This window comes from Gopherus flavomarginatus, chromosome 2 (assembly GCF_025201925.1).
Source record: "Gopherus flavomarginatus isolate rGopFla2 chromosome 2, rGopFla2.mat.asm, whole genome shotgun sequence".
Lineage (NCBI taxonomy): Eukaryota > Metazoa > Chordata > Testudines > Testudinidae > Gopherus > Gopherus flavomarginatus.
In genome coordinates, this window is record NC_066618.1 from 101,996,846 (window position 1) to 102,009,147 (window position 12,302).

The following is a 12,302-nucleotide window of genomic DNA, read 5'->3' on the forward strand; positions in this document are numbered from 1 at the left end:
AATCCCCTTGGAATAACTGATCTCTTGTATAGTAAGGTGCTTCCCAATGTGAGTAAGGGCTGCAGAATCAGGCCCTAAAGTGATAAAATTAGTAACATTAATTGATATGACTTTGTACTAGTTTAACAGCTGAAATTTCTTTTAAAAGGGAATACAGTTGCCTTGTGCATTTCTTTTCTTTTTAAAAAATAATGCAAATCTGTGTCCTAGTTTTTCTCTATTGTTCTGGGGGAGAAATGGATCTAATCATGGCAGTGATAACGTAGTTCATTTTATAATGGTTACACTCTTAAAGGAATGTATTTATATAACAGACTCTAATAGAGATGGAAGGCAAAGTACAGTGGCCTAACATCAGAGAACATCAGTACAGAGAGCCCTGTAGGACATGCAAAGGAAAAACTTGTGCATAGTTATAGGACAAAAAAGCTCGTTTGATCCCTCTTGTTATAATGTGGATGAGATGTGAGACGATTACAAATTTATGAGACATCTTGCACCATTGTGTTTTTTGTGGATTTTTTTTTAACAAAAATGCAGTTCTTTGGCAAAGTGTTTTATTATTTTTAAGTGCTCGCTGGAGCCAGTATCTGTCACTGACTCTGCTAATGCAGCCCAAATGTATTTACTTCATCATCTTAGTAGCTTTTTAGCAGCATCATTTCACTTAAGATTTTAAGTGAGATTATGTTATTGGTGTTACTGGATTAAGTTCTCGAGGAGCCATCTAAATATGAACAAGATGTATTTCTTTAACCGTTATCTAATGAACAGTTTAATAATTTAAGTAGAGGAGTGGTTGCAATATAACTTGATTCCTTTTCCTAAAGAAACAAGGATTTCCAATAATAAACTACATGTATTCTGTAAACTGTTCTATTTCAAGAAGTATTGTATTATAGTGAGCGACACTTTAATATTCAGGGAAGGTATGAATCTTGTCTATTTGAAAGAGTGGTAGGCTTACAGGTAATAAATTCAGTAACATTGTCTTCGGGATAGCTTCTAGGTGCTACATACAAAATATGTATTTCTTATTTAAAACAAAATTACTGGAAAACATAATGCTGGTACTGCAAATGGTTCAGTGGAGTCTTGCATTTGCATTTTGCTTCTAGGAGGTTTGGCTGGAAGAACCAGGTCACTAATATAATTTTTGTAATTGACTTAATCTCGTCCTTAACCTGCTTCTAAGCATATGTCCATTTTGTGACAGATGACAGTCACTGTACAGTGACTGCTCATGAAAAATAGCTGTATTGCCAATGAAGGCTAGATTTGAATTGGCAGAGAAAGAAGGGGCCTCTCAGGTGGGTTGGAAAAGATAAAATGGAAAGGATAAGGCCAATCAGTTCATGTACCAATGTATATAAGACTCTAATGCGAATATGCCGTCGTATCTCTGTGCCCACCCTTCTTGGATTATGAATTCTTCAGGACAAGTATTCTGTCTGCCTTTGTGTTTGCATCCCAATGCTGTTAGGCCTTTAAGGGCTACACCAATATATATATACAATGCTCGTTGTTGTTGTTGTTATTTATAATTCCAAATCAAAGAGACACAGGTATAAACTAGGTCTGTGCAAAATGCAATTGATTCACCAGCCTGTTCAGCTTTGATCCATATTCTCCCTTCAGTCATTCCAACCCCTCTCCATCTGCACTCAGAATCTCAAACTGAAACTGCCACATTCTCCCTGGATATAACACTGAAACTAAAAGAAACTGTAAATCACACCCATTTTGATGCAACATCATTATGAATATTAGAGGTAGCATTAATATTTATTGTGTGTATCACAGTAGCACCTACAGGGTCCAGTCAGGGATCAGAGCCTTGTTGTGCTGTTCTAAAATTGGAGTGAGTAGCAAAGCTCAGACCCAGGTATTTCATGTGGTTTGGGTTTTGTTGCAAATGTTTCACACAGCTGGAAGAACTGAATATGAGCCCTATTTTTGTTGTTGTTTTATTTTATTTTTCTTGCCTGCTTTATATATATATACCATCTTATGCTATCTCTAACCGGCTCCTTTATTGAGCATGTTAACACTGTTCTTTAATTGTCTGAAATGGTTGCTGCTGAGCAGCCTGAGAGGTTTCCTTTTCTGCATCCCTACAAATAAAATCCTACACCACTGAAGTCAATGGGAGTTTTGCCACTGACTTCACTCAGGCCAGAATTTCAACCCTAGTCACTGCTGACCTAGGCGATGAGACCCCGGAAAAAAGAAATTGAAGCTGAAATGCACATATGAAATGCACATACTCTTCCAGATTAAACCGTTTTAATGCAGCACAAACATCATTCTGTCATGTTGCATTTTTATTTACTCTGCATGATCAAAAAGAAAATGAAGTTGAATTCTTCTCTGCAATGAAAATGGAATGTTTGGAGTTGTAGTAATGGCTCGTAATGTTAATCTACTCTCTAATGCAGACTACTGATACAGAATACCAATATTGTTACTACAGCGCTTATGTACTGTGAAAAATCACTTTTACCTAAACAGAATGTTCTGGCAGAAATGAAGGGCATATGCTAAATGTTTTGCAGGTTTGTTTTAGAGTTTTTTACCAAATCTTTTGGAATTAGGAAGGTCAAGAGGACCTAATGGAGCGCCACAATCTGTGCACAAATTCATCTTAACGTGTTGAATATTTAATCCACAGCAGCAAGATGTAATATATCTGACTTCCAAAATGCCTTTGGTGAATGTAAACTCTGGTACAAGAGTGAGTGTGTGAGAACATATAGCTTTAACAACAGTATGGAGAATTTGCTGTCTCCCCTGGCATATGCATTCATGCAGCTTCTTCAGAATTTCTAACAATGGGGAGGAACTAGAGAGGGTATTTCCCACCTCAGAACTCTTGATCTTTCTAAAAAGTAAATGGGGAGAGAAGCACAGAAAACAATGACAATTAATGATAAATACAAATGTGAAACATGCTGTCTGTGGAGACACTGTCAAAGGGGGAGCTGAAGAGAGACAGGCCAGAATAAATGAAAGGAAACAGTCACAGCAGCAGTTTCACATGAGTGAAAAGAGAAACTGACTGGAAGGATCCTCAGAGCAACTCCTTTGTTTTTGTTTCTTATTTGGAGAAGAGTTTTTTGTACCTTGTGTTGATCCCTCCCACTCCCCTTTCTCATTTTAATGTTAGAACAATTGTGTCGCCAGGTGACGTCAAAGCCTGAAGATTCCCACTTTAATCAGTACTGCAGTGTAGAGAAACCTGGCAAGGTCTGAAATGTGGGGGCTTTCCTGAGAGTGGGTGTTTAAAACCACACCCGTTGAACTGCACTGTTTCCATCCCAGTCACTTGCGTTGACAAGTCTATTCTCTCTCTTTCTTAGAAACTGGGAAGATCGACCAAGATATCTATCAATACAATACACCAGGATTCACTGGCTGCCTATCTAGAGTGCAGTTCAACCAGATTGCCCCACTCAAGGCAGCCCTGAGACCTACCAACACCTCCTCTAACGTCCACGTTCAAGGGGAGCTAGTGGAATCCAACTGCGGAGCATCTCCGCTGACCATCCCACCAATGTCTGCGGCCACTGATCCCTGGCATTTAGATTCAGGTAAGGTGTGGACTGATTGCAAGGAAAAGCAGTTGAGCATTTAAAACTAAATGGAAAAATCTACCCTGGATGAATTCTACAAAGGTGACTACAATGAGGATGCAAAATCAGAATGAAAAAGGAAGGGATTTATCACTGGCTTTAAAATCATGAGTAAGATGTGGAGAAATATTAATGGATGTGCCCTGTGGTGGGCAGGAGTACATATTTATATGTCTGTCTTTCTCTCTAGCATCCTTACATTATCAGTTCAGGTGAGAAAGAATCCACCTTTCATTGAATCCAGCATATACATTCTATACACTACTCACTATGTATGTGTATTTGTGCTGTTTGTTTGGGTTTTTTGCATTTTAATCACATTAGACAATGAAGCTTCACTGGTCTGTTTCATGCTGGTTTTGCTTTCTGATTCTTATATACCAGCAAAATGAGTCTTTGGCCTTATAACACTGCAGATGGATGTTAAATTTCAGTGGCATTATAGCAGTCCCTCAAACATTTCTGTTCATTTTCTGTTTTGCATAAATCTTGTAATGTTTAAATCATGTGCCTAAAACTAGCTGTTGTGGTCCCACTTTCCGTGGAGTACTGGTTATTTTACATGCGAGTATTGACAAACAGGTTGTTCGCAGCACTGGTTTGTGCTGATAAATGAACACATTCTATTGCGCAGCCACATGCAAAAAGTATCTAATTTTAAGAGCAAATATGTTTATAAACTGCAAATTTGTTTCCCACCCTTGCAATGTCTGCTTTTCCTAGGCCATTTTGAATGAGAAATTCCATTAGCCAGCACCACATTCATCTCAGGCTGAAAATGCTGGGAAACCAAAACGATTTGCTGATCCTAGCAGGTGCATCCTGCTCTCTGACTGGCTGTTATCAACAGCCTTTGAAAGTACACAGTGTTCCTGACTTTAGAGTAAATGGTTTCTCTTTCAGCTCCCCAGGCTTCAGATAAAATATTAAACAAATGTGTTATTCCATTCCCTTCAGAGTTATGCAGTGCAGGCCTATATTGACGTCTGCCCAGAGCTGCAAACCTAATTCTAATTTCACTTACGCCAGTGTAAATAACGAATTAGGCTGTTCAAGTTATTGGAGTTATACTGAGGTCAGGTCCCTGTAGGTGAGATTAGAATCAGGTTCCTAGTGTTTTTACACCTAATTATCTCTCTTGATCAATTGGTTTGTGGCTTTCTCCATCTCTCAGTCTTAGTGCCAGGACATGGTAAGTATACCAACTTCAAAGAACCATAGGCTCATGTCATGGCTCCTTGCAGGAAGTCTATGAGGACTGGGAAATTCTAAGGGTCTTTGCTGAGTTTACTTTGAATTTTTCTTCTGTCAAGGAAGGGGGGGTTGCCTGAGGCTATATTAACTTCGGAACAGGTTTCCCCAGGGGTTAGAGAGGAGGGAGGATGTCCCACCCTTCATCCTCTGTGACCGGGGTCCCAACGGGGGTCAACTGAGGTTGCCCAATTAGGGTGAACTTCAAAGAATGGGACAGACAAACCCCAAAGCTGGTGGATAATTCAATATTTAGATTTACCAAGCTATCACTAAACAGCTTCTATTATACTTTGCTGGTTATTCAGAAGTCCAAACAACACCATTCCCTTGAAGCAACCCAACCTCAGACCTCCATCCAGGTATCCAAGACAAATATGATGAAGATTTCTGAAAATCTTATTTCATCATATAAAAGAAAAGGTTCTACCAATCCCAAAGGATCAGACACATTACCTCCAGGTTATTGAATATTCCAGATCATACCCAAATACACGCATATAGCCAATTCTTATCAACTAAACTAAAATTTATTGAAAAAGAAAAGGGAGAGAATATGGTTAAAAGATTAATATACATACAGACATGAGTTCAATTCTTGAGGTTCAGATTCATAGCAGAGATGGTGAGCTTTGTAGTTGCAAAGAGTTCTTTTAGAATTTAGTTCATAGGTTATAGTCCATCGTCCAATACAATATCCTGGGTATACCAGCTTAACTGGGATCTCATCTTGCAACTCAAACTTGCTGTGGTGAAGCTTAAGCAGATCTGAGATAAAAAAGGATCAGATCCCAAGGATCTTTTGTACAATTTCAGGTCTCCTTTGACATGTTGGAGCCCCTCAGCGAACAATAGGCCCTTATTTCCTAAGCATCATTGCTATTTATTCACACAGATTAACATACAGCAGCCTATCACCAGTACTTCGCTATATGAATTAACATACGACAATCGCTCATTCCTCCACCATTCCCAGATGATTTGCTATACATTTCAAAGAGAGATGAATACAGAGATATCCCGTGTTTACACTTCATTTAAATGCTAGGACGTTCTTTTGATCTTTGAATTATCAGAATACAGCATAGACAGAGACCATTGGTTACATTGTTGACCACTACCCATACATATATAAATACACAAAAACATAAACATTATTTCCCCACCTGTCTTTAAGGTTTGAATTTGAGTCATTTATTTTGCAGCCTTTCTGGCCATGTGTTGTGGATCCCCAACATTGTGGATCCCCAATCCAGCCAATGGGGTGCTGGCAGCTTCATGGTAGAGATATAACCATATAGAGAGAGACTGCAATATAATGACACATACCCTCCAAACAGCCAACTTTTTGTAACATTTCAGCCCATCTCCTTCACCTTGTAACATGTAAGAAGGGAACATAAAGCCATTAGTTTTATTAATTGTTCCTCATAAGTTCTCTTATCCTGTTGCTTATCTTCTCTGAAATCATCCAATCAGCTGGTGCCTGGAGATTATGCCTCATGCCCCCATTTCAATCTACTGTACTTACAAAATCACCTTCCTATACTTTTTAAATCAAAGGGCCCTTTTGTGAAGGGCATATGGAATCCTTTCCCCTGCTCCAGTTTAACTTATTGAAAATAAACTAGAGGAGTAGGATTTCTATAACTAAAGGATTTTTTTCCTACAAAGAAAGCTCACTACACGTGGAGTTTTGTAATAGCTGAAGAAGGACTACCTGGCAAGAGACCCTCATTGTCCACTCAGAAGTAATGGCAGGACTTTTCTTAACACATTCATTTGGAAGGTGGCATGAAAAGGGGCCTGGCCTCATTCTCAGTGGGGAGTAGCAGCATCAAGGTTGAGAACCAGAGATTTCTCGTCATTTTTCTTCCACTGCTCAGTGAGAGTAGAGGGAGAGGTTAAACTCACTCTACACCTCTCTGGTAAATAACTGCTACATACAAAGGGGAGAAACAAAGTGAAGACCTACCAGTTATAGTGGAGTGAAACTCCACAGCGAGTAGAATGTAGTGTCGAAGTGAAAGGAGTGAAAGGTCGTTGAGTGATTCCTGACTTATACTTCACTCCACTGTGCTGCAGAACAGGTACCCTCTCTCTTGGGTCCCCTTCATAAAGGGGAACTAGTGTAGTTTCACTGTCAAGACATGAAGTGAGGTGAGGGGGGTGCATGCAGTGACAACTTAGTCCTTGTACAGGATCTCTGCTGGTCTAAAGAAGTTGGCTGTTTAACTCCAAGAAAAGATAGAGTCATAGAGTTTAAGGCCAGAAGGAACCATCAGATCATTGTCTGAATTCCTGTATATCACCAGCCACAAACACCACGCAGCACCCACATACTAAGCCTAGAGGTGGATTAGGGGTTTGTGGGGGCCTGCTGGGGAGTGGGAGCAGAGCGTGGGGACTTTCCCCACTCCCTGGCAAGAGCATCAGGTGGGCGGGCAGAGTGGGGCAAGCCCCCGTGCCCCAACCCTGCTCCCCAGCAGGACCACCAGGTGGATGGACAGGGGGAAGAGTGGGTTGAGGTGCTAGGGTGCCCCAGTTGGCCTTGTTGACCCAGTGGCTAATCTGCCACTGATTAAGCTCAACAACTGCAGTTAGACCAAAGTATTACAGCCCATGGGAAACTAGACTATTGTGTGCCACAGGCAGAGAATGGGAGGGGCTGAGGTGCACCAATGCCCGAGGCTCCTACAGTGGCATGGAAATGATTAAGTGAGAGATATCCAGATAATCCTGGTAAGGGACCCGCCCCCACACACTGCAGAGGAAGGTGAAAAGTCCCCAAGGTCACTGCCAGTCTGACCGTATTGTAGACAACGTAACTTTGGACTGTCACACATGATTAATAAATGGTACATGAACAATGCATTTGTTTTTAATGCCACTTACTTTAGCAAATTGATAGTTAACATACTGGGGGGGTTTAGTTTGAGAGAATTCCCAAGCCATCCAAAATTTGCATACCAAAGCCTTTTCTAGTGTGAAGTGTGTGGGAAAAGTACGTGAAAAATTAGAGGTATGAAATGAGACCACCCTTTGGTTCCAGAACTGGAAGATGTACTTCAATTCTTAGTGCAAATTTCCTTAGGCACTATATTGGATAGGTGGACAATGCCAATGGCCCTTTGAAAGTCGCAGATTTAAATCCTACTGTGCTGAAGGGAAAGGCAGTTAGAATATAGTCAGCTCCCACCCTCTCACACTGAAATGGCTGCAAAGAACATGTCTTGTGAAGTAACTGAATAGTAACTCCCTCTGTGGTTGCTAGGTAGCCTTCAGATACATCTATTCAGTTTTATTATGATTTCACCCACACAGTTTAGTTGAACTTTAGATACAGCAGTGTCAAAACCTTGGTGTTGGATGACTGAAGCCAAAACCTTCTAACCTGGGTCCCCAAAGATAGACTCATAAATCCATATATAGTTTCCTAAATCAGTGGCATATTACCAGAGGTGCTGAGCACAGTTCACATTGAAATGAAGCTACTATACATCTGTGTTGTTGCTAGACCTTGGATAAGGTCTCTCAAGTAAAGGAATAGATCACACTGGTTAGTTAACTGTGCTAAAACAGATGTTGCTCCAAAAATAATTCAAGATGGATGGATATTGCAAGAAGTAGCCCCCTTTCTGACTGTGTCCTGCCAGTGCTACAGGAATTGTGCTAATCATTACCTACCAGCAGAGATCCCCTGGAGGGACAAGAACACTGTGATGGGTATGATCACTGGGGTCATAGCAGAGATGTGTGTGTGCATGTTGTACTCCTGGGGGAATTTTGTGTTGCTGCATGCACACAGAATTCATGTCTGCTGCAGATTTCTTTGCTTCCATGCAGAAAAATGACTTTGTAACAGAAAGCAAAGGGAAGTCACAAGTAGTCACATGTCCCATCCAAGCAGCACGGGCATGTGATTTCAGGCACCTGGAGCAGCCAGCAGAGAGTAAATCACTGTGGAGGGACAGGGCTGAGGATACCCCAGATGGTGCCAGGTCAGACCCACCGGGGTCAGTCAGACCCATCTCCCATCTGCTCAATCCTTGTGCATCCAGATCTCATCCCCCGGTATACTCCTATGCCACCCCCCCGCCGCTAAGCCTCTCCATACTTGAATCCTGCCGAGCTGAGCCTGCCTGTCCACACCTAGTGTGCCTGGCATGGAGGGGCAGAGCCCTCCAGTGTTTCTGGGAAACCCGACCCTTGTGCTGTGTCAGGGTCAGATGAAGCTTCACTACCGAGTCCATGTCCCGGGGGATTGCTGCATTGTGATCTCCCACCTCCGTGCAGGCAGTGGCCTCTGCTCCCCACTGCAATACTGGAGCCTCCACATTTATTTATTGACAAATAAAATTTACAGAATTTTGCAGAATTTTTAATTTTCTGGCACAGAATTCCCTCAGGAGTAATGTTGAGGAGGGGAGTGAGCAGCAGGGGTTCACCAGCCAAATAACACGAGACCACCTGATAGTGCTAGCAATATAATTGCAGCGCTACCGTGAAAAACAAGTGCTACATATTAGCTTAAGACAAAGTTTTCAAACTTGGATGCCCACAGTTAGGTCTCAATCCATTTCTAAGCAGGTAGCTGTCCATACCATAACTGCTACTAATTAGCTCTCAGGTTGGCAGCCATAAAGACAAAACTAGAATGTAACCTAGAGACTAAATCACCCTTTTGCGCCTAGAAGTGGTTCCTGTGAGTCAGATTTGAGACACATTGGTGGGGAGGCATGCACTGCCATTGCCTGTGCTACACACAGGACTTCAGTCTCTAAGGCTATCATTCTTGCACTTGTACTTGGCACTGAATTAACATATTTAGAAATAATACAATCAGCATTTTCACTTCCTTCTGGATTCATTGCCAGAGTTAAAATGCTGCTTCACCCCCCCTTTCTGGCACTTTGCCATACTATTGAACAACTTTATCTTAAAGCATTATCTTGTTTAGCTTGCTGAGTATTTTTATAATGCATAGTCTTTCACTGTTGCCATGGTGACTCTTTCTGGTGATAATGAAGCAGTGAAATTCAACAAGTCATTCTCCACTGTAGTCTGATTTACTGAGGTAAAGACAAATGAAACCAATGCAAATCAGCAGTATAATTCCCCTTCTACAGAACCCCCATTAATTCTCAGCTCACAAGAGATAATCAAGTAGATTTGATTTTAAAATTGACTTTTAATAATTAGTCAAAATGTAGTCTAACCTTTTATGGTATTTTGGAATACAAAGTATAAAAAGGACAAAGTATTGCGATTGTAGAAATTACCTTCTATATGTACTGTGTGTTTTAACATAACGTTGTTTACAATTTTACAAGTGTATTTAACCATAATTAGCTTGCATCTTAAAATGTAATGTCACAGAAGATGGAAAAGCTTCAAAGGGGTAATTTCTGGTTTATTTGGTTACTGAAGGGATTTTTTTTAAATCTGTCTAAATGCAGATTAACTAGAGTGGATATCTTCAGTAATTTAAAAAAAAACACAGTTAAATAAATAATAAATTCGTTAATTTGGCAGTGGTACTGTGTGACTGGAGAATTGCAAATGTAATGCCTATATTTAAGATATGAAGGGAGATGATCTAGGCAACTGCAGACAGACACATTTGCCTGTCCCCAGCAGTGTGCAACACGTTAAAACAAATTTGAAGGAAAGAATCATTAAAGACATGAAGATAAATGGAACATGGGTTTACCAAACGTAGATGATGCCAGACTAAGCTGATATCTTTGATAAGAAAGTTTATTTCTTAGGCCAGGGGAATGCAATAGATCTTATTCATGTGGATGTCAGTAAAGCATATGACACAATACCATATGGGAAATTACATGTGGTTTGTGACAGGTTGAGTGCCACCTGATATACTCATAGACTCATAGACTTTAAGGTCAGAAGGGACCATTATGATCATCTAGTCTGACCTCCTGCACAATGCAGGCCACAGAATCTAACCCATCCACTTCTATAACAAACCCCTAACCTATGTCTGAGTTATTGAAGTCTTCAGATTGTGGTTTGAAGACCTCAAGCTGCAGAGAATCCTCCAGCAAATGACCCGTGCCCCATGCTGCAGAGGAAGGCGAAAAAACTCCAGGGTCTCTACCAATCTGCCCTGGAGGAAAATTCCTTCCCGTCCCCAAATATGGCGCTCAGTTAAACCCTGAGCATGTGGGCAAGACTCACCAGCCAGCACCCAGGAAAGAATTCCTTATAATAACTCAGATCCCAACCCATCTAACATCCCATCACAAACCACTGGGCATACTTACTTGCTGATAATCAAAGATCAATTGCCAAAATTAATTGCCAGAATTAGGCTATCCCATCATACCAGCCCCTCCATAAACTTATCAAGCCTAGTCTTGAAGCCAGATATGTCTTTTGCCCCCACTACTCCCCTTGGAAGGCTGTTCCAGAACTTCACTCCTCTAATAGTTAGAAACCTTCATCTAATTTCAAGTCTAAACTTCCTAGTGTCCAGGTTATATCGATTTGTTCTTGTGTCCACATTGGTACTAAGCTTAAATAATTCCTCTCCCTCCCTAATATTAATCCCTCTGATATATTTATAAAGAGCAAGCATATCCCCTCTTAACCTTCTTTTGGCTAGGCTAAACAAGCCAAGCTCTTTGATTCTCATAAGACAGGTTTTCCATTCCTTGGATCATCCTAGTAGCCCGTCTCTGAACCTGTTCCAGTTTGAATTCATCCTTCTTAAACATGGGAGACCAGAATTGCACACAGTATTCCAGATGAGGTCTTCACCAGTGCCTTATATAATGGTACTAACACCTCCTTATCTTTGCTGGAAATACCTCACCTGAGGCATCCTAAAAAAGCATTAGCTTTTTTAACGACCATATCACATTGGCGGCTCATAGTCATTCTGTGATCAACCAATACTCTGAGGTCCTTCTCGTCCTCCATTACTTCCAACTGATGCGTCCCCAATTTATAACTAAAATTCTTGTTATTAATCCGTAAAGGCATAACCTTGCACTTTTCAATATTAAATTTCATCCTATTACTATTACTCCAGTTTACAAGGTCATCCAGATCTTCCTGTATGACATCCCGGTCCTTCTCTGTGTTAGCAATACCTCCCAGCTTTGTGTCATCCACAAACTTTATTAGCACTTTCCCGCTCTTTGTGCCAAGGTCCCACTGAGTCTGCCCGTTCCACCAGCCTGGGATCCCTCACCCTGTCCTGCTGTGCCAGGCGCTCAAGCCTTCTCCAGCACAGACACACAGGTAGGGACGTGCTCAGCTGCAGAAAGATACACAGACACTGAGATCAGTTCTGTGTGGGAAGACTCAGTTGGGGATTGCCCAGCACTCAAGTGTACACGCCCTTTGGGACGCAATCCCAAAATTATATTGTCTTGGGCTGCATAGAGATTT

At 41.1% G+C, this 12,302-nt stretch overlaps 1 protein-coding gene and 1 long non-coding RNA gene across 2 annotated transcripts in view; one reads left to right on the plus strand and one right to left on the minus strand.

Annotated features, from left to right (window-relative positions):
- The window catches only part of CNTNAP2 (contactin associated protein 2), a 1,698,090-nt gene that overhangs the window by 1,673,039 nt on the left and 12,749 nt on the right, over positions 1–12,302 (plus strand). Inside the window, exon 22 of the mRNA XM_050937667.1 lies at positions 3,360–3,590. Within this exon, the coding sequence (XP_050793624.1) occupies positions 3,360–3,590 (231 nt within the window). The remainder of the gene's footprint in view (positions 1–3,359; positions 3,591–12,302) is intronic.
- LOC127043773 (uncharacterized) overlaps positions 1–12,302 on the minus strand; it is a 489,959-nt gene that overhangs the window by 185,184 nt on the left and 292,473 nt on the right. The gene's annotated exons all lie outside the window — the stretch shown is intronic.